The following is a 23,493-nucleotide window of genomic DNA, read 5'->3' as shown; positions in this document are numbered from 1 at the left end:
ACTTGATCTATAGATGTTCTGTTGTACCTTCTATAAATCTGATAATAATCCCCCCCCCCCCACCTTTCCGCACATAGCCTACATTGCTGATAAGGTTTTCTTCATAGAAGGTTAGAGTGTGTTTTGCCTACTTTTTAATCTGATTTTTCTTGTTCCTTCTAGTTTTTTCTTTCATAATTCATTACAATCCAGTCTATTACGATCTTGTTAGCACAGTTTTGCGTAACATACCACACTAAAGGCCAATTTATACATGGTCTGACTCTCCAACATGAAAGGGTTGCCAGAAACCATAAACAAGAAAGCAGTGGTGTAAAGTACATTTACTTAAGTACTGTACTTAAGTACACTTTTGAGGTATTTTTTACTTTACTTGAGTAATTCCAATATATACAATACTTTTGCTCCTACTCCACTACATCTCAGATCCAAATATTGTAATTTTACCCCACTACATTTATTTGAAATCTTTAGTTGCTAGTTACTTTGTAGATTTTGATTATTATTATTACAAAACATTCCACTTAAGCTCTATATACTCTGGTCGTTTGAAAATAGACGATCTACAAACTCACAATGCGTCACAAATACGATGGGACGCATTGTGAGTTTGTGAGCGTCCATTTACTTGTAATGGAGTATTTCTACATTGCAGTATTGATACTTTTACATCAGTAAACAATGTGAGTACTTTTTCCACCACTGCAAGGAAGTAGTCTTGGGTATTTGGCTAATCAAGTAATCAGTCATCAGAATACGTGGCTTTTTACCCCCTTTTTTCTCCTAGTCCGTAAGGACATGAACCTCCGTCTTTCTCCTCCCACCCCAACACTCCCTGCTGACATGTACCGCCCTCAGTCTGTAGGATTTATATGCACTAACAATTATCACCCTCCCCACCCGGTTTCCTTTCCCCGAACACGGACCAATTGTGTTCGACAAAGCTGGATGCACCGCGGTGGATTCGAACCCCCAAACTGCGATGATTGTGGCAGCTTCTTGTACCACTGTGCCACCCGAGCGCCCTTTTCGTTTTTTGTAGTTTTGACGTCACTTCTTTCGCAAGACACCTCAGTCAACACTTAAAACATGAATTGGCTTTAAAGTGTAAGACCACTTTGGTAGAGGTTTGGGTTGTGTACTGTAGTAGTTACCTTGCCAGTGATCGCAAATTGACAATTCAAAATATGCTCCATAATTCAAAATATGCTCCATAGAATGCTGAAACAGCTCTCAAAGTCACTCTTTTAATATACAAACAAACACAACGTTGATTCAGACAACAATATAGAGCATCACCGAACTTTGTACTGCTTTTTTTTTATATATAAACATGTTAACTTATTTATTTTACTATTTGAAGATCTGACTTACATTGTATGCTGAAACAGCTCTCCAAGTCACTCTTTTAGTACGTAAACAAACACAGACAATATAGAGCATAGTGTAATGACCCTGTGGAAGACCCAGCCGTAACTTGCTCCTCCAAGGGAGCTAGCTCTCTTGGCGCGGCTTGTTGCTTGCCTTGTCTACATGCATGCATGCATGCATGTATGTATGTATGTATGTATGTATGTATGTATGTAACGTTTCGCACCCTGAGCTGGAGTCGAACCCCGATCTCCAACTCGGTAGACAAGGCAAGCAACAAGCCGCGCCAAGAGAGCTAGCTCCCTTGGAGGAGCAAGTTACGGCCGGGTCTTCCACAGGGTCATTACACTATGCTCTATATTGTCTGTGTTTGTTTACGTACTAAAAGAGTGACTTGGAGAGCTGTTTCAGCATACAATGTAAGTCATTGAGGATCTTATTTGGAATTATCAATTTCTAATCACTGGAGCAATTATTTTTGATTTCTTGTCCACATTTGGAGTTACATCATGGCAAGGTAACTACACATACTGTAGTACACAACTACCAAAGTGGTCTTGCCCTTTAACATGTCCTTGTTTGTACCTGTATGAGTGAGTGACAAATAAAGCCCTCTTCTTTCTAGAGCATTCACAAACCCTGAAGCCTAACTTATTTCTCTCACTCTCATTGCACACGGTTAACATTGAAACAAATGGAGATGTTTAGACCTTTTTTTTTCTCAAACTTGTCTGTCCGTCTGACAGACATAAGTTTGAGTTGTGTTCAACTCTTTTGTTTTCTCTTTGCATTTGGACAGTCTGCATGTTTGAGCAGTATCAGAAAGATCCTACAGAAATGGATAATGCCACATTAAAAATCTAAAAATGTTCCAAATATTTTCCTATCTTATTACTAAGATATCACTTATCATCAGACTACACTTTAAGTGACTGGTAAAAACCAATACATATGCTAATACTAGTATAAGCACCACGAACAACAGACGTACAAGCTCATGAATGCGTCGCAAGCTTTTTTGATCAGCTATTTTCATCACATGGCACCGCCATATGACAAAGACTTGCAGTTGACTATAGGCCTGTCCAAATTATTACATAACCGCCTAATCACAATTATTTTAGACTTAATTGTCTAAATTAAATCTTTAATCGCAATTATTTGTGTGACGATTAATCGTCAACTTAAATGTGTATGGTGACAGGCCTGACGCTGTCCCGTGTCTCCACAGAGAGGTCGGGAGGAGGTTACGCGGATCATTTCGACATAGTGGAACGTGTGGAGATGGGTCAGATGGCCTCCATGTTCTTCAACAAAGGTAATTTCCCATACCCCCCCACCCCATCATACATAACGCCACCGTTATTCCCGTAATTGGCCGCCACCACCGTCGTTTCTCATGTGGAAACGGCCAGGGACCAACTGAAGGTCGTGCGGGACCATTTGGAGGATATTCCATCACTTTTTTTTCTGTGTGTGTGTGTGTGTGTGTGTGTGTGTGTGTGTGTGTGTGTGTGTGTGTGTGTGTGTGTGTGTGTGTGTGTGTGTGTGTGTGTGTGTGTGTGTGTGTGTGTGTGTGTGTGTGTGTGTGTGTGTGTGTGTGTGTGTGTGTGTGTGTGTGTGTGTGTGTGTGTGTGTGTGTGTGTGTGTGTGTGTGTGATTTTCACATTCATAATGTGAGGCTGTCTAATGAAATGTAATTATATACATGGATAAATTGTGCCTTTGGTTGTAATTACCTGTTTGAGACCCCCATCAAGGCTGCTGTTTTAATCTCCCTTGTGTGTGTGTGAGTGTATGTTTGCGTGTGTTTGTGTGTGCGTGCGTGCGTGTGTGAAGTCGGCCTCGGCAGGTGAAGACGTTAAAAGTGCGTGTTTGTGAGTGATGGGGGAGCTAATGAAAGCGCTGCTAGCTCCGCAATGGCAAAATTGAAAGTAGAACCGCGTTCCACCTTGAACCGGTGGGCCGCCGCGACCTTGTCACGCTTTCTTTCATGTTCAGCGGCCAAGTCGCATCGGTCTCTTTAGAAAACGTCAGATCTACACGCTCACAACATGTGACACCGCGATGCGGTATGAACTTGTAGATCGGCTATTTTTGAATTTGAAAGTATAATTTAAGGTATAAGTAGTTTATATATTGTAGGTTTTGAAATAAAAATGCACATCTGCAAATTTACTAGGGTAGTAAATTCAAATTTAAAATCATTGTAGTGGATAGGGGCACGGTGGCACAGTTGGTAGTGCTGTCGCCTCACAGCTAGAAGGTCCTGGGTTCGATTCCCGCTCAGGGCACTGTGGGTGCTGCCGGCGTGTTTCCTCATCCGCGTCATCAGTGCCCATACCCGAGGCGGGGTTGGCGAAAGGGCCTTTCTGTGTGGAGTTTGCATGTTCTCCCCGTGTCCCCTAGGGTAGGTACCCTCACAAAAAACATGCAGTAATCCTGGTCTCTAAACTGCCTCCCCCTGGCCAGCCGGGGTGCCTGATGGAGGGGAAAGGAACTGGTTGGAATAACGTGTTCCTGCACGCACTACGTCCAACCAGGGAAACTCCCCCCTGTCAGGTGTAAAGGAGCAACTTGGACACTCAGGCATGAAGGAAGCATGAGTTCAAGTCCGTGCTCTCCCCATGTCCCCCATATATGGGGACTAGGTTGGCGGAGGGTGTGTAGAGCCCAGGATCACATTAGATAATTGACACAGTGGTGAAAAATGGGTTACAAAATCGTGGGATAAAAATAATAAAGTAAAAAAAAATCATTGTTGTGGATAGTGTTGCCATATCCGCTTATTATAAGTGACTTTGGGCTTGTTTTTCTGTAAAGTCGCAACTAAATATTGGTTGTTGCGAGTTGCATTTTTTGGGGCTTGTGCACATTAACATGTAATTGTCCACATATCCCTATCTGAGATCTGTTCCCTGTACCAGATTCGACCTGTTAAAATGTTTCAAAAATATTTCACTTCTTTTCCCAAGATTAAAAAAAAAAATAGCAGATCTACAAGCTCTCAACACATTATGAGCTTATACTGTAGGTTTAAAATACTCATGTGTTAGTTGCTTCTCTTCGGCTTGTTTTCATAGACCCGGATGCTTACCGGTATGTCTCTTTCAAAATCTGACAACACTGTTAGCGGAGTACAAAGTTCAGTATGTGCCTCTGAAGTAGCAGTATAACTTATTGAAATACTCCACTTAAAGTCCTCAAAATGGTACTTAACCCATTTTATCTTACTATAATTGGTCCTCACTAATGTTCATGATAAAACAAAAAGTAAGAAAAATAATGATAATTATAAAACGGCAGAACAAGAAAGGTCAAACCTCCCTGTTCTGATACTGAACACTAGGAGGAGACCTTGACACACATACACAGAGGGAGAGAGCGGTGTGGAGAGGGAAAGGGATACAGAGGATGGCAAAGAGAGAGATGCTTGTACACACACACACACACACACACACACACACACACACACACACACACACACACACACAGAGAGAGAGAGCTATATGTTCTCAGTGATGCGTACAGGGCGGGCTTGCGCTGCCGGAGCCCGCTCCTCTCCACACACCGTTCCGCCCCGGTCCGAAACACAGTCCACAACTCCACACGCCATGACGACTTCCTCTCTCTCCACACCCGCCCTGTCCTCCTTTCCACCATCATCTTCACGAAGGGCCGAAGTCACAGGGAATGAAGCTAAAAACTAAAATCACAACAAACATTTCCCAATCTGTGCTCTGTGAAACGGCGTGGAAGGAGTCCTCTCCTCCATCATAGTTATTCCTAAAACAATGTAAAACGATGCCGTTCAGGTATTATCATTCTAAACCCATGTTCTTTCTGTTCTACAGTACATACTGTACAGCCCAACCAGTTTTTTTTTTTTTTAATAATCCAAGACCTGATTCATGGAAGATGCTTCTGATCGCCAGTTTACCATTTTCAGCAATATAACATGCATTATATTGCTAGTTTAGTTTGACCCATTCAATGAAGTCTTTAACTTTTTCGCTGCTATCTACGTTTATAAACGTAGCTAGGCTATCGGTACCTAAAGGTGCTAACTACGTACATGTTCGTAGACCACGTATACTATATGAAAGCGGCGACCGTCAATTTACCTTTTAGCATTGCTCCAGTTACTATGGAGAGCCTCCGTCCCCACCAGCTATGGGATTTTTAAATTCAGCTCCATTGAGCCTCCATTATAACAGGATTTTCAAAGCGCTGTATCTCAAAAGGTTCGAGCGCTGTCCATGATGAGCCGTTGCGCATCCCAACGATCGTAAATCATTTGTGAGTTTGTAATTTGTATAGCATCGCTGAGCACATGTAACTGTTTGTAATCATAGCTAAGGGGTCTGAGCTAATGTGACTGATCACAACAAAACCCCCCCACCTCACTGAATAGCCGGAAAGGAAACAAGGATAGTAGAGTTAGAGCGGACGGGTGGGATTCCTTAGGTGTGCTTATGCTGCCACCTAGCGGCAGTAATAGTTAGTTAACTACCATTGACGTCCCCAGACGTCAGTAGTACCGTGTTTTCAGTGATTACGCTAAAGATCACTCTTCGCCAACGTATGAATGGTCCTAGGTCGGTAGGAGACAGATACAATCGGAAGTGAAAATCCTCTCCATCCACCTCAATGTAAACAGATTTATTAAAATGTATCTCGGTCAAGGACTATTAAAAGAGGAAGAGGAAGGAAAGAAATATGCGCAATTGTGACCAAGGAAGCTGAACGTGGAAGTGTTGACTGCATATAGCCCATTGCGCATGTTTCTTTCCTTCCAGGGAGCAACATGGAGTCCACCGTCTTTTAATAGTCCTTGATCTCGGTTTCTTTTACCAGATTGCGTTTTTGGTCAAAACGAGCTTTATTCAATGGCCCATAACTAAAGAACTTAACAAATGTTTATTTACGGGTGAAAGAAAAGATGATTGTCCGTCACACATTTGTTTACATCCAGTACACAACCTTCAAAAGAAGGGTCTTCACTGAAAAACACTGGCAGTGGCGGAAGAATTAATTAATGAATACCTGCCAGTTAATGTACCGTATGTCATGAAGAAAAAGACTGAAATAAGAAATGACTGAAATCGGTCTGGAGAATTTCGTGCCATGCGCAGCGCTAAAAAGGAGTCTTTGACGACAACCTTTCCCTGCCGCGGAACAGACGGCACGACCGGGCCTGCTCGTCCTCTCTGTCTCTCTCTCTCTCCTCCTCGCCTCGCAGGTGAGGAGGCATCGATTGACGGGCAGGGAAGCATGCAACACCCACACACACACACCCCCATCACCTCCCACTCAACCACTCACGTGCTCCTCCCCCCACCCCTCCCTGCGTGTCACTGCTGTGGAGAGCTGCCCAGTGACTGCTAATCAGAAATGAATTAGATGGGCACGCGGCCCAGCACACGGCACGGCAAGGGGAGGCGCGAGGCACCTGATTTATACATAAGCGTCTCGCACCGGAAACGGCAGATCTACAAGCTATAAGGGTAATTGTAATGTTAATGCAATGTAAATGTAAATATAAATCAAGGGGGGGGGGGATATTTACGACGTCGTGCCCCTCGGATTGAAATGAATCAAACCACAAGCTCACAACGCGTCACCCTGTGTTGTGTTCTTTAGCTATGTACATCGGCTATTTTCCTTCTTTCCAGCGAAGTGCTTTTAGAGCTTGTAGATCACCTATTTTTCTCGCCCCTTCGGTACTTAAATCCTGGCTGAAGGACTGGGAGAGACGGTGGCTGTTTTTGACGCCCCAACGTCGGTGACGCGAGGCTGATGGCCGCCGCACATTAGTCTTATTTAGTCTAATTAACGGCTGCACATAATGAGACGTGATGGACCTAGCTGCTGGGCCGCACGCTGAGGTGAACAGGTTAACTGAAACAGTTAGAAGTAATCATAGGCTTTTAATGCCACGCCGTCATATTTGTGTGTCGGAGAGGTAGGTAGTCCATCGTCGATTAATGGCGCTGTCGGATCTAATGGGCAGTTATTATTTTTTACTCGAGTAAAAGTAATGCCACACTATGAAAATGCACGTTTGTTTTCGAAGATATTTTAAAGTTGGTCAAACCTTTTGAATAGCTTAGTATAGACTAGGGGTTTTGTATTACTAATGCAAATCTGTAGTCTAACTAGTAACTAAAGTGTTCTAATAATTGTAGAGGAGTAACATTTTTTTAAATCATTGAAAAATGGCCATCTTTACGTAAAGTCAAGGCACCTCAAAATTGGGCTCAAGTACAGTAATTAACCCGTTAAAACCGAGCATCTGTCTCTTTTACATTTTTTGTGTTGGCTATTCAAGAATAACAGATCTACAAGCTAACAGCGCTGCGAGCTAGTATAGATCTGTTATTTCTGGGGGATAAAAAACAAAAGAAAAACAATCTGGTGTGAGAACTAGTGATTTAGATAGCATTAGCAGAATCAGCTTCAGGTCTTTCCACCTCTACTTTTTAGTGTTATGAGCTCATCGTTGTTGAATGTGTCGTCAGAGTTAACCTTAAGCGGTCGAAGGCTGGAGTGTCAGGTGAGACCTCTTAATGTGGGGCGGAGGTGACAGAGACACACAGCTGACCACTTGGCCCCCTCCGTGACTTCTGACTGTTCCTGTTAACCGTGTGACTTTTGGAGGCGCGCTGGTGACTGGTCGGCCATTGCTAGGCGTGGGCCGCTTGGCTTGTTCGGAAGCCAAGCTGCACTGGGATATATGTAGCGAAGTGGTTATCAAACATCTTTATGTCAAGGATACCCACATTGATAACGTTTTCATTCTGAAAAGGTTTTTTGTGCACAAGGGGTCTCCCTCCTTCTCTCACGTTTGCTGCTTTGTCGCCTACGCACCTAACCTGACTCCGCCAGATTGCGGCAGTATTGAGTTCACAAGTTCCCTCCTCCTGCCTGCATCTGGTCTCTCTCAATACAAGCAGAAACGATGAACCCGAAGCAGCGGGTCAAAAATCGGATATCTCCTTAAAGGACCACTTCACCACTTTTCAACCTATCTTCATATAATAGGTCCTCACTAATAATCATGATAAAATGGCACAATTTTTTGTACTCGGTCTGTGTCTGTCTCATAGGAGGGCTGTGGGCAGTTCAGAAATCCGTCCACCAGTGACATCATCGTTAGGCAGATCTTTTTTAAAACAATATTTTTTTACAAAAATGTTTCAATTTGTATTATCGTGAGTACTATGGCTTCCATTTTCGTATTGCAACTTTTCAGGACTAGAAAGCCTGCAGTTTCTATTAGCTTGGATTCCCCATCGATGATGTCACTGGTGGACGGGTGTCTCAACTGCCCACAGCCCTTATATGAGACAGACTGAGTAGGAAAAAAATGGTGCCATTTTATCATGATTATTAGTGAGGACCAATTATATGAAAAGTGGTGAAGTGGTCCTTTAATCATTTTGAGTTGTAGTCCTGTTAAGTTGTGTTTACATTTGCGCTGTGGCACAGCTGCAATACGTCACCAGTCTCGCGTTGATCCAGCCTCTAGCGGCCGCATACGACCGCATATCACTCCGATCAGCATTTGATCAGAGTGCATCGTCTCTGCCTGAGATAGACCAGATGGGAGCAGGAGGAGGAACTCTCTGCTGCCGCCATCTACGCACCAGCTGTTAAGTAAGTTGAGTGTGCGGAAGTCTTCTCTTCAATCATGTTCACAAGAGATATAAAAAGACACACGGAATGCTTGAAAATCAGCCAGTCCTATAAGCTCACAATGTGACGTGTTTTTTCTTTGTCATATCTGGCCTGTGCATTTTTGATTATGAGGCAGACATTTTTTTTTTATTCTTATATTCCAACATTCAGTGCCAAAAACACAAGTAAATCATTAATCTCAATTAATAGTGTGACAATTAGTCACACTTAAATCAGGTTAGGTGCCCTCTAGGGTGAGGTCGCTTCTCGCCCTCAGGCGTCTTACTGGTAATATTACTTTATTTACCTTATTACTTTCCAACACTGATCGTGACAGCCCTGTAAGTGGCCGGAGTCTATGGTCTGGACTGGAGCAAGGCTACAAATTGACCCCACGTTGAGAGAAACACTGGTTTAACTCATTTTACATTATACCATAAACATAATATAGCTATTCTGATGTGTTAATTAATTTTCTTCTTCTTCTTCTCCCTCTGTGCTAAACCTTTCCTACTATTCCTAGTAATTAAAACGGACTACTTGTTTAAGAGGCACTCTTGAGAAAGTGTTTATATTTCCTCCTGGGCTGTAGTTGACATAGCAGCAGTAAAAAGAAGAGAACAGGGCTGGTATCAGAACATGGTGGTATCAGCATAGTCGTTGGTGGCGACTGACAGGAATGTTGATGGTGGTGTTGGGGGGGGGGGGGGGGGGGGGGTAATGCAGTTTTATCTGCAGCGTCCCGGAGGTGAGAGCTGTTACTATAGCCTATTCATTGATGATTTGAAAGTTGATTACGAGACGACTTTGGCTAAAGTCACAAAGGGCTAGGATGGATGGACGGACAGGCGGTCGGACGAACGGATGACAGAGGCCTGCCCTTGCATCGACATCATCTCTCAACCCTCGCCAGCAGTTGAACGTTAACCGAGTACATTTACTCAAGTACTGTTGCTCAAGTGTAGCTTGGAGGTACTTTTACTTTGCTTGAGTATTTCTAGTCTAAGACTTTATGCTTTATACTGTTATACATCTCAGAGGCAAATGTACTTTTTTTTTAAAACTTGTTATTAGAACACTTTAGTCACTAGTTACTGCATATTTAGCTTATTACAAAATATACATTAATCACTTAAGCCCTAAATTCAAAACTAACTGATCTACAAGCTTGCAACGTGTCACAACGGCCCTCAAAAATAAAATAAATCAGAGTACATCTTCCACCACTAACCCACGCTCACCGGCATGGGGCGATTATGTGTTGCACTCCGCTGGGCCGGCTGTGCAAACAGAGGAGGGGGATTGCCTTTTCTGTGTGCCATCCTACCCTTGACATCCACAGAGGCTGTGGTTGAGAATACTTAATCAGCCCACGCCGCTTGCGTTAATGAGAGCCCGACGCGGTGCACATTCATTTTTAATACCCTAATGACTTTTTCTTAAATGTCATACTTGCGCTGGTAAGAGCAGCACAGGCTCGGAAAATGGCAAACGGGGAGAGCACGGCATGCACCACGCACAAGACGAATGGAGAGCACGGCATGCACCACGCACAAGACGAATGGAGAGCACGGCATGCACCACGCACAAGACGAATGGGCATGTTTGTGTCGGCCTTTGTGTCCATACAATTACCGTGAGCCCCGACCAGCGGTGTTTTGTGGGGGGAGGGCTATCCCTTCCAACATCTGGCTTTCGGAAATTACGCCATATGACAGCCAAGTCTATGGACTTTTTAACGTTTGTTTAGAGTACTAAACGTGACGTCCGGTGGCAGCCACGTCTATGGACTTAATGTTTGTAGTACAAGGTTTGTTTAAAGGAGTGAGGTGCCCCTCACTTCACAAGAGTGTGATTTATTTTTTAAATTACCTTTCTATTTATTTTACATATCATGTTGGCTTACCGCATATCAAAGCTCTTGATTGGCTTTCCCTTCAGCCTCAATGCATTGAAAAACAGAAAGGTGGAGGCTGCAGTATTTCTAGTCCTTTTTAATGAGAATTCCAGCTAAGATCGCGCAACAAAGCGACCATGTTTAGCGGATCAATAGCAACTCCCGGTGACCGCGCGCAGAATGTCACAAGTTTTCACATTTCACAAGTTTTCTCAATTTGTTTTCAAAATTTGTCCAAATCTTTTGAAAATGCCAGATCTACAACCTCACATCGCGTTGCATCGTGATTCGTGACTCATTGTGAACTTGTACATCAGACAATTGTATATTGCACGTTTTGTCATCAATATACATAACTTGTAGTGGAGTAAATAGTACAATATTTGCCTCTGACACGCAGTGCAGTAGAATTATATAGTATTAAGAATGAACATAAAATAAAAGTAACTCAAAATTGTAGTTAAGTAAAGTACTTAATTTGTTTCCCCTAATGGAAGACGAATGGGCATGTTGGCGTCAATCATCCATACAATTACCATGAGCCACGGCTAGACTAGTTTTCCATGTCAGATTTGTAAAGGATGCACTTTAATTTCAGGAGGCTGTGCCATTACGGCTTAACTGTGATTACCCCCTCCTCTCCAAATCGATATCCTAATTTGAAGTGTCAGAGTTGGAGCTCGCTCCATGAAAGCTTAATTTGTGTTTCGATAATGAAACCCCTTGGAATCAAAGGCCCTTTTTGTAGGCCGGTGTTGGTACATTTTTGGTACAGTTTTAGAGCACTTGTTCTCTACTAGGGCTTCCGGGCACCCCCAGGGAATAATTTTGTTGTTGCTTGTTTTAAACCCAATCTCCCCAATTTAGACGTTATGCCAATTGATTCCCCCCACACACGTTTCCCTGTGTTGTCACTGCTGTTGTATCCTACTGGCTCACCTGCCAGTGAGGAGCCCCCACCGGGAGGACGTAGAGCCTCCGTCCTACTCCTCCGGCCCAACACTCCCTGCTGACGGATACCACCACAGCCCGCAGAGATAAAGTATAGTCCAGTGACAAATATCACCCCTCCCCGCACGGCTTCCCTTCCCCAAACACAGGGCAATTGTGTTCGTGTACTAAACGATCGACTATACCAGATGCACCACGGTGGATTCAAACCTTCAGTGTGCGCCACAGGCTGCACACTGCACCTTGTGACAGTGACCGTAGCGTTGCACCTCTACTGCGGTGCTATCACTGCATGCCTTTGACTGACTCTCACACAGGGCTCCGACTCTATGTCTGTCTGCAAGCTGACCTGCAACACTTCTCTTTTCAAGGTTTCTTTCTTTCTTTCTTTCTTTCTTTCTTTCTTTCTTTCTTTCTTTCTTTCTTTATTCTTGCTCACAACGGGTCACATTGCAGCGCAGTGTACTATTTTTGCTATTAAAAGAAAAATACATATATTTTTTAAATGACCAGCTCAAAATAGGGTTTTAGATTTAACCAAAGTGGTTAAGTCTGTCTTCTATTGGCCATTTCCTTAAAACCGTTGATGTGACGACATACAGTAACTGGTCTCTCCAGCCCTGTTTCACACCAGGACCGTGGTGAAGTGGTCATTATTTCTCAGAGCAGAGGCCTAACTTAAGTCCTTTCCCCTCCAGTCTGTGCCGTGAAGAGGCCATCAGGCCTGATGTCATTCAGAGGCAGGGATAGGATGATGGATAGTGACGTGGTAGCCAGCCACACGGGGGGGGAGAACTGCAGCTCCTAGGTGAAGAGGCGTTTTGCAGCAGTTTGAGCCCGTGGACACGGGTGTAATGGGGAGGTATTAGTTACAGTGCCTGGCAGGCCTGGCATCATCTCGGTCACACGGCATCCTCACCCCGCTATCGCTCACTGACAGCCCTGCGTGGCTGCAGAGCCCCGCTAATGTGCACGCCCTACACCAGGGCCAGGTGCACACATTATATATGAGAGAGAGATACAACTAGGGCTGAAACAATCTATTTTCTTAAATCTGTGATATATTTTGATATATTTATATATATTTTGGTTAAAACAAAAACAAAACCACTGTATTATGATATTACTAATCACTGATATACGCCACAGTGTTTGTTCAGTAGTACAATTTACAATTTAGGGATTTAGCAGCTCCCAAATCACTCTTAATCCAAAGCGATTTAAGATAAACAAGATGCTTCAGCATTTCTTTGCGTCATCACTTATTCCAATTGCACTTGTTTTAATCTGTATCTTCACTATCCTGTATGTGTTCTCGCTCTCTTACTGATTCTTTCTCTTATATTTAACCAGGCGCTCGACCTATATATTGTCAGAATCAGTTTGTTTGCGTTTGTGTACAGGCTTAAAGAATGACTTTGAGAGCTGTTTCAACTCACAATGTAAGTCAATGAGGAGAACATTTTAAATAATCCATTTCTAGTCAATGGTCCAACTATTATTTTAGATTTCTCCACCTTTAGATTTACATGATGGAAAAGTGCCCGTGCCGTGGTAAACAGCGTGGCTACTCCTTCCTGCCGTGAACACATATTTATCACATTGTGGATCATTATGTCCACCCCCCTGGTCTGACGCAAATTCAACCGCAGCTGGTGTCGTCCACCCCTCAGCCATTTATTCATATAAGATAAACCCATCTTCCCTATGAAAACCATAAACCCATCACCTTTTTATTTCTTTTTAATGGACTCGCCGCTCTCATTTCCCTGGCAGTAATGAATGGGCAGAGGAGGAGGGGGGGGGGGGGGGGGGACACAGACCGTCGGACCGACAGACCGCCAGTCGAACCGCCTTCGGAGACCCCGAGGCCCGTGATGGATGGCCAGGGCAACGCAGCGATCTGTCATCCCACTGAAAGCTCTCAATCCCTGGGCTGCGCTGGCTCGCCGCCGCAGCCTGGGAGGGAGGGGCCTGTGCTCCGAGTGCCGTGTGGGGCGAGAGAGGGACGGGCCGAAAACGGTTAAAGGACCAATGCCACCTTTTCTGACATGTGGGTCCTGATTTCATTCCTGTAATGCAGTGATTCTCAGACTTTTATTTCAAGGAGCCCTATAGCTCAGAGTATACACATGGAAACCAAATGAACCCTTACTGGTACATTTTGTTCAATGTCTCAGAGTCACTTAACCATAAGGATCCATTAAGGTTCCTAACCATCATTTATCATTTAGCGGGGGACTACATGGGACCTCTTCGAGGACCCCTGAGAACCACTACGCTAATGACTACAGGTGGGGTACAGGTCAAGGTCTGGTGCATCTCAAAACACCTTGGAATCACACAAAAGTCAAACTTAACCACACTTGATGATGTTCTCACTTCAATTTTGTAATTTCTTTCTCATATATATATATATATATATATATATATATATATATATATATATATATATATATATGTGTGTACATACGTACATACATACATACATACATACATATATACGTACATACACACACACCACAAACTTTGAAGATTCTAAACCTGAATGACAAATTACCCATAAGGCTGGCTGTAAGAGCCCTGTAAGAGCTTGTGGGCGTGGAAGGTACAGGGCAACGACCAGCATCACCATCACCAAGTGAATACTTTTAATTAGTGTGATTGATATTTCCAGCCGGGCGTGACGTAGTGCCGTTGACCCAGATAGGAGTGATGGAGCAACCGGATGAAACAGAGCTGTGGAGGAGATATGCCTCCAACAGAGACCGGGCCTTTAAACATTTGAAGCCTAGCGGTCCCTGCCTATAGTGTGTGTGTGTGTGTGTGTGTGTGTGTATATGTGTATACAGTATATATATATATATATATATATATATTTATTATATATTAGGCTTCACAACAGTCTTTCTCTCTCGCTCTCTCTTTCACAAACAACCCCCTGTGACAGGTTGTTTTTTTTAGTACTTCATAAATTGCATTATTACGTCTGCAATTCATGCAATTCTTGTTTAATTATACTCAACAGGTATACACTTTACACTGTATACACTTTTTTTGAAAAATATTCCTAGTATTACCATAATAACAAAATCACAGTACTCCGTCTCTCTTGAGCCCCAATCCCCCGCCGGCGGGGGCAGAGGCTGCCCACCTCATGAACAGCTCTCAGCAGGTAAATGGGGCTGGTCAAGGTCTTAGGTTCCAACTCCGATTTTTTTGATTTTCCATCCTGGACCCCCCTGGGGTTTAAGAGGTTAAGGGAGCCACGCACGCAGTTCATAGACTATACCCTTTTGTTTTTGTTACTTTTATTCTTCTTCCGACATTTTATTTTTTATTTTATTACAAGACTGGCAGTATCGTTGAGGGCTATGCCAAACGGCGAAGACACAAAACACAACCTTTTGCCAAAGGCTGGCACTACAGCAATCAATTGAGAAAATGCAAACTTTGAACAGGCATTGCTGCTCTGACCTATATTGCATAAGAACAATAGTCCTGCATTGACTATAGATTCCAAATTACATACGGTACGCACACATGCACGCACGCACGGCACACGCACACACACTGGCTTGCAGGCAGGCAGGCAGGCAGGCAGGCAGGCACAATGACAGACTTAGTTTCAAAGTGGAGGAGGTTAGTAGTGGTTGGACATGTACAGCAAATTACAACAATTGTTAATCAGTTCAGATTCAGACGGTGCTTTCAAACAAATCTATGAAGCAATCAATGCTGCAGCCTTACGTGAAGGGAAGGCAACCCATTTGGACCAATGGAATCTGGAAATCTCTCAGCAGCTCTGAAAGCCTCTTATCAAGTTGCATGAAAGCCTTTCTAAAAAAAAAAGTTAATAATTGCATGTATGTTTTTAGTGGGGGGTCCCTCCATCAGCTAATCAGGGTCCTTCCTTGGCCTTAACAACTTTGAACCTTTTTTCCACAAACTTTCCACATAAACGTGCTCATTAGGAGCAGTTGGGGGTTCAGTGTCTTGCTCAAGGACACTTCCACAGTAACACAGGGGCCGCCCAGTGATCCAACCAGGAGCTTTCCCATTCCAAGCTGGGCACTCTACCTCCTGAGCCTCTGCCTGTCCCCTACAATCCCAATTTAACATTGGAACATATGCATACGGAACACATTTCTGTTTGCCTGGTAATCAGGAAATGCACAGGGAAGATATGAGAAATAACTGAAATATACAAATAAATGAATACATTATTTGTATCTACAAGCTTATAACACGTCACAACATTTTTATAAGCTTGCAGATCAAATAATTGCCATTAGACGACTATATACTACTAATAATTGTGACAGGCCTATTTCTGGTAATGTATTACTATGTAAGCCAGCAGCGCAAAAAAATAAAATAAATGCTATGAACAGGTGATGTAATAACCACATAGCTACTAGTGGTGTCGCCAAAACACTGGTGAAAAGGCATAACTCCACGGACTGGTTTGTGTCTTGCAGTTGGTGTGAACATGTTCTACATCTGCATCATCGTGTACCTGTATGGAGACCTGGCCATCTACGCTGCCGCCGTGCCCATATCACTCACTGAAGTGGTCTGGTAAGAGAAACCACCAATCCGACCTATCAAGTATAGCTGCTATATATATATATATACAGTGTGTGTGTGTATATATATATATATATATATATATATATATACATATACACACACACACACACACACACACACACACACACACACACACACACACACACACACACACACACACACACACACACATATAATCGTTGCACCCCTACTGGTAAGTGCAACTTCACCAATCCATGACTTTTTTTAATTTTCCTACCGCATAATTTGTGCCCCAGCCGTGCAATGGCGGACTGTGAGCTTGTAGGTTCGGCTATTCTCTACCCACAGAGTATTGAATTGGGCTTCAAGTTCCCTTTGACCTTGGTTCCTTCGCCAGCCCTCCTCCCTTCTCTAAGCGGGGTTTTTGGCAGGACACAGCAGGACCTCTCTCCACTCCTCCCCAGTGTCTCCAGACTTGTCCTCGTACGCTTGGCTGTCTTCCTCGTGTGCTCCTGAGCGCGTCCATAGAGAGAGAGAGGGACAATAAAGCGTTTCCTGACCTCATGCCGGCACCACTGCTGGCGTAGCGTCCCTGTTGACTTGGCTGGCCGACAGCTTCTTTATTGCACCTTAGTTGGGCAGACGGGGTGTGAATGAGCTAGTTCATTTTAGTTGGAGACAGTGGTGGGAGAAGAGGTACGGTACTCTGATTTGTTTCACTTGAGTAAAAGTAGCAGTACCACTGGTAATAGTCCTGTGTTCAAGATCTTACTTTAGTAGAAGTATAAAAGTATCAGCGTCAAAATATACTTGCAGTATGTATTGATTCACTGATTAATTCATTCATACTTTATTAGCAGGATTATTAGGCTAAGAGTACAAATTAGGTTACATTATGCTAAAAGAGAATACAAAAACCCAGGGCTTGTTTCCATGTGGTCCAAATGATGAATGATGAATTGAGTCCATTTGTCTCAATTCATAAGTAAGACATGCAATGCGATGCAATGCAATGCAATGCAATGCAATGCATACTATATATTGGTAGAAAACTCAGTAGCATCAAAAGGTATATTTACAGATAAAGGAAGGGTGGGTGCAGAGGATGCTACTACCAAGGTATTCCAAGTTGTTCTACTACTTGAGTGTATTTTAATCTCATTCATTCTTTTAGATTAGTTTTGAGTTTAGGTAGGAAGTCGACATTTTTAACTGCATTCCACATTTTGTTGGCAGCATAGGATTCCACCATGTTTGAGTAAGATTTTGGGGGAACGCTTTCAGATAAGGCTTACTTAATATTAATATTATGTTCTGTAATAATAATGTAAATCTGTACGTAAGTAGTAACTAAATGATTGTAGTAGAGTACACCCCTCAATACAATTTAACATTTCTTCCCCCATTTTTGCTCCATGATCTTGTCTAACATCACCAATGGGTGTTCAATGAGCCACGAGGGCTTGTGTAGGCTTATTTCATGGGCATTCAAAAAAAATAAGTTTTAAAGAATGAGCACGCCATAATAGAACATTAAAACTACATTTCAACCTCTGATACCAATGCTGTCAGGCGGAGACCTTGTGCCTCCGTATTTTATTTTTTTGTAAATTAGGGCTACTTTGTCTAATGACAGAAATAGCTGATCTACAAGCTCTCAGGAGGTGACAAACTAATACATTGAATCCACTGGAGCACAGGTTCTTTTTTATTTCTGCTTTTGAACACACAAGGTTTCCTCCCGACACAGCGACGAGCAGCCGTTGAACCTTGTCCGCCCCAAAAAGCCTCATTACGATCAAACGCCTCCGCCGCACGCCAGCGCTCCAAGATGAATCGACGCTTGAAAGCAACGCTCTCTTCCCTTAAGAGTCAGACTGCAGGTGGCCCAGGCAGGTGCCTAATGATTCTATTGACGCTCTAGCCCTGTCGCTCTTTGCCACCAGCGGCGTAGCGCTGTCTTGTGATCGCTTTTGAGTGACGCTCATTAATTCTCCACCATCCGGAGAGATGCCAGACGCACCACGTCGTCCTACCCCTCCTTTTCATCCCGTCCGATCTACATCAGGGGAAACTTTTTTAACTGACTGCCGTCTTCACATCACCGTGGTTGGATAGAAAGGAAAGGAAAAGAAAAATAATTCCGCTCCTCTTCTTTACACCTGTAAATATGTGATGTGACAATAAAGTTGATTCTGAAATTCTCCTGACGGCTGCAGAGACGGATGATTGTAGTCACTCATGTCATTTGAAACATTGCTGTTGTAGCAATGAACCAAGTATACTGTATGTAACCACACTCCTCAGTGTTAACTCTGAGTAGGCCTGTCACGATTACACATTTTAGTTGACGATCAATTGTAGCACAGTCACAGAGAATTGCGATCAACGTTTGAATTCTGTTGAACATTGGAGAGCATATGAATAAAGAACATTTAAGTCTAGTTTATCCCCAAGCACTCAGGATATTGTTGCGCAGCCACGTGATTTAGAGTTAATATTGTTGAGCAGGCATGTGATTTAGAGTACACGCCGTAGAGGTTTCAGAATTAAATCATGATTCCTATTTCTGTGTGTGTGTGCGTGTGTGTGTGTGTGCGTGTGTGCGTGCGCGCGGTTATTTGTGTCCTTCCTGTGCAGTGGGAACCACTCATGCAGCGCCAAAGGCACAAAATACAACGACACTGACGCGTGCTGGGGAGCCGTCACCCGGAAGGACGCCTACAGGGTGTTTTTGGTAAGTACCACCACCTCGACCGTCCGTTCCCTCTCTCTCTCGACCCCCTGTTGGCTAGGACCGTCATGATTACAAGTTGGTAATTGTCAGGGTTTATTATTATTTTTGTCAGGTGAAACCTGACTAATGAAAGCTCATGAAATGTAAGCGACCTAGTCATCAATGGGAGTCGCCCCCATGCTGCCTAAGCCAATGGAAGCCACCTAAATGCTGACTAAGCCAATGGGAGCCGCCTAAACGCCGCCAGCCATTCGCGTAGTAGCGACTCTGGATTTGAGTAAAACCGATGAGTAAATAGGAAAACTATAAATCTAGTGGCTGGGGGCGTTTCCAAGGACCCGGAAGAAGGAAGGAATCCGCTGAAGTTACCATCAGCGGACAGCAGCAAAGCCACTACAAAACACAAACAGAACGTCGGAAACTAATGCAAACAACGGCCGCAAGGTTGTGACACAGAAACATACACGTTACAAAAATAATAATAGTTTTTTTGCGTTGAACATTGGAACGTTAAAATTTGTATTTCTGTTCGCCTTTTAGGCTTCATAATCACAAATTGCACAGGACAGATATGAGAAATAAAAATAACTTAAATATCCAAAGAAATCACTGGCACATTTCATAATAATGAATAAAAATAAGGTGCTGCATTGAAGGTCAAGTTTCACTTTATTAGTATCAGCATGAAACATATAGTTGAAGTACTGTAGCAAACATGAATGACCATTTCACATTATTGGACTATAATAAAGTACCACAGACGAAAAACAGTCTAAGTCCAAATTTCAGACTGACCCCTCCACGAAAAGGCCTCGTTGTCCTGAACCCTTATCTATCATTTATATATTATGGATCAATAGTGTGGACTTAGACTGTTATTCGTCTGTGGTACTCAATGATCATTAACTACTTATTCAGCATGATCTATTCTAGAAGCTCACAACAGGTTGCATCGCAACTTTTCAGTATGATGAATTACTTGAATATTTTATTATTGACTAATTATTGATAATTCATCTCAACCTGCAAAGTGACTAAAGCTGTCAAGTAATTGTAGTGGTTTAAAAAGTTCAATATCTGCCTCTGACATGTCGTAGAGTAATGGCAATACTCGAGTAAAATTGTACTTGAAGTAAATCTACTTGGTTATTTTAGACCACTGCACCTCTTCCCCTGACACCCCAACGCGCCGCAGACAGAGTATGCATGTGACCTTGAAGCATTAAGAGAACCAAAACTCTTGCCGCATCTCGCTCCTTGCTTTAACACTGCCTTCTTGACGGTGATAGATGGGCTGATCTCCTCCTGTATTATTCCCCTGCCCAACCCACCCACCACCCCCCTTGTTTTCTTTCCTCCCTTCCTTTTTACCCTCACTCATTTAAAAAAACTAAACAAAAAAACAGCCATAGACGAGCCCAAAACAATTGGCTAATAAAGGATTTGTTTCCCTATCTCAAATAGGGTAATCCTCCTGCCCGGTGTGTAAGCAACTGAATCAGCCTGATTTATTGGAACACACCGTTCTTGGTTTGTTTACACTGTGCTGCCGCTGCGGTCTTTGTATTAAAACTGCTCCTGGTAGAATGCATGGCTTTAACACCTACAGTATATAGATTTTTTTATGAGCAGACGTATATGGCTTATAGAGTAATATCTTGCAGAGAAACAGCGAGTTGAGAAAACAGGCTTGAAAGGTTCACTTCTGTGGTCTCTAACATTACACCTAGCTACATGTTTAAGCATTTATTTCATATTTACATGTCGATATCAGCTCTGACACTTATTTCAGACATGCTCTAGTATGTGAAGAGTCTGCCTGTGCTATTAACTCATTTTTGGGAAAAAAATAAAAAAAAAACTTTTTCTCCTCTGGTGAAAAGCTGGAATGTGCGCGATGGCAGTCTCTCAGTCAAATCTGGTCACATATTGTCCGGTGCCGACAACTGGTGATTTCTGTGGTTGGACCGGCAATGTTTTCTGAAGGGAGTGTACAACGGTGAGCTGTAAACTAACCAGGGACTCACATGTACAAGTACTTTAGCGCTAGGTTCAAATACAATGTGTTGTACTGATTAATCAGAATGAGTCTCATCATCGCAGGGCACAGCGTTTCCCAAACGGTGTGTGGGTCGCGGACCGGTTTCCTTCAAGTAAAAAAAAAAGTTCAAACTATTTTCAAAAGTGGTTAATGAATCTAATAAAATAAAGCAAATAATTCCCATAAATACGAGTTTGAGAAGTAGTGACAATAGCATATCTAAAAGCTCACAGTGCAAAGCGACACATTGTGAGCTTGTAGATGCTATTTTCACTAGTTTGGGTCCTGGGCCAAACGTCTAATTTATCTTTTGGGTCTCGAGCTCAAATATTTTGGGAACCACTGCAGAACACATAGTCACATGTGTATACATGCCATGGATGGACCCGTGGGGATCCATTTGGTTTGGTTACATTGTTTCAAATTGATAAATGCACACACTCAGAGTTAGCAATGGATGCATATGCTTTGATTTTGGTAAAAGACATACAAGTAACACCATGGAACAGTGAGGATGTTTCTGTGTACAGCAGGCACATTCATTTTAAGGCTTTCTCGCACACAATTCTTCACTGAGGTCAGACTTATGTTCAAGGCCGTTTCTGTAGTTTGTGCAAGATGTCATACATTTCTTATCATTATGAAAATGACAAGCGTATTTCCATAATAATTGCTTGCTCATTCTTTTTTATGTATTTCTTTGCACAGGGTCAATGTTGACCTTGTCTGCGAACATTGCAACGAGTCCTCCGGTATTCACTGTAAACTAAAAAGAACCTTGTGGGCCAGTCGAAATACTAGACTGAACTTCCTCCACTGTTTATTAAAGATATTGTCTTTTGATATTAGCAGCTTAGAGGCATTTGAGTTTTGATAAAACATTCATCACAAGTGTTCATGTGCACACAGCAGTGGTCCTTGTCCAGTGCCCTGCCGTTTATTCACTCCAGAATGGTACATTTGCAATGAGACATAATCAATTTTGCACAATTGTATTACGGAGCATCGGTTGAAGCATTATAACATTCACGGTCTGAATTGCTCTTTAAATACTTGGCCACACACTGAATGATGCGTCTAGATAATGCACCATTCCATCAAGGTTCCTAGTACCAACCAGGGTGGAAAGAGTTATCAAAATCTCCCCCACCTAAGATCCACTGCTCACGCACGCACGCACACACACACACGTACGCACGTTGTGACATGATGTGGCCTCTGCTGAATAATGTGTCAGGTTGTGAGATAGGGGTTGTACTGACAATATTTCTATATATATACTCATGATGAAACATTAATCTTTAATTTTGTTCTTTCTGTTTTACTTGGGTCTGACCATTTTTTTGTCCACGTTTGAACTGTATTGAACTGTCAGGCCTGGTGAGCGTGTGACCTAAACCAGACTCACCACTGTGTGTGTGTGTGTGTGTGTGTGTGTGTGTGTGTGTGTGTGTGTGTGTGTGTGTGTGTGTGTGTGTGTGTGTGTGTGTGTGTGTGTGTGTGTGTGTGTGTGTGTGTGTGTGTGTGTGTGTGTGTGTGTGTGTGTGTGTGTGTGTGTGTGTGTGTGTGTGTGTGTGTGTGTGTGTGTGTGTGTGTGTGTGTGTGTGTGTGTTCACAGTCAACCGTTGGTATGGTGTCTACCCATTGCAGCAGATGCTGTTGTTTTCAGTGTATGTGGATGGCCAAGCAATCAAATCAAATACACCACATCTCTGCACTCAAATGTTTATGCTTATGCACTAATAGGTGTGGTGTGTGTCATGCGGAACCAACGCCCTGCTGTGAGCTTGTAGATCTGCTATTTTCGGCAAATGTTCCACTCAGAATAGGGATGCTTGGGTTCAAGAGGTTATGTAAACAAAAAAGCTATCACACAAAGATGATAGCTCTGATAGCAGCCTCCCTGGAGTAACTCGGACTAAAATGTTAATGTTAGTGGAGAGCCAGTAGAACTCAACTAAAAGACAAGTCATTTTATGTTTGGTTGCACTTGGGTGCTGCACTCTCAATATAGCAGATCTACAAGCTCACAACGCATCACAGTGCGACATGTTGTGAGCTTATGTAGATCAGCTATTTTCAGCATGCAACCAAGTGTAAAATCTGCCATTACAACACCATCAAGGCCTCCCAAAATATATTTTTGTCGACAAAATCAATTGTAGATTTAGTTGGCTAAAATCTTGTGATATTTATTCAGCTAAAACTAGAGTAAAACTTTTCTGTGACTAAAATATGACTAAAACTAACTTTTCTTCAAAA

General features: G+C 42.9%; 1 protein-coding gene across 4 annotated transcripts in view; it reads left to right on the top strand.

Moving 5' to 3' along the window:
* The window catches only part of tmem104 (transmembrane protein 104), a 118,638-nt gene that overhangs the window by 8,703 nt on the left and 86,442 nt on the right, over positions 1-23,493 (top strand). For 3 of the 4 annotated variants that reach the window (XR_013791614.1, XM_079521288.1, XM_079521290.1), the window contains exons 6-8: positions 2,576-2,689; positions 16,381-16,480; positions 19,094-19,190. Coding sequence is in view for 3 of the 4 variants with exons in the window: in XM_079521288.1 (XP_079377414.1) it covers positions 2,576-2,689; positions 16,381-16,480; positions 19,094-19,190 (311 nt within the window). In the remaining variant the exon portion in view is untranslated. The remainder of the gene's footprint in view (positions 1-2,575; positions 2,690-16,380; positions 16,481-19,093; positions 19,191-23,493) is intronic. The other variant, XM_079521289.1, reaches the window with a different exon arrangement.

This window comes from Electrona antarctica (assembly GCF_951216825.1).
Source record: "Electrona antarctica genome assembly, chromosome: 14".
NCBI classification, from domain to species: domain Eukaryota; kingdom Metazoa; phylum Chordata; class Actinopteri; order Myctophiformes; family Myctophidae; genus Electrona; species Electrona antarctica.
The sequence above is the reverse complement of the archived record's forward strand: the minus strand, read 5'-3'. Positions and strand labels throughout refer to the sequence as shown.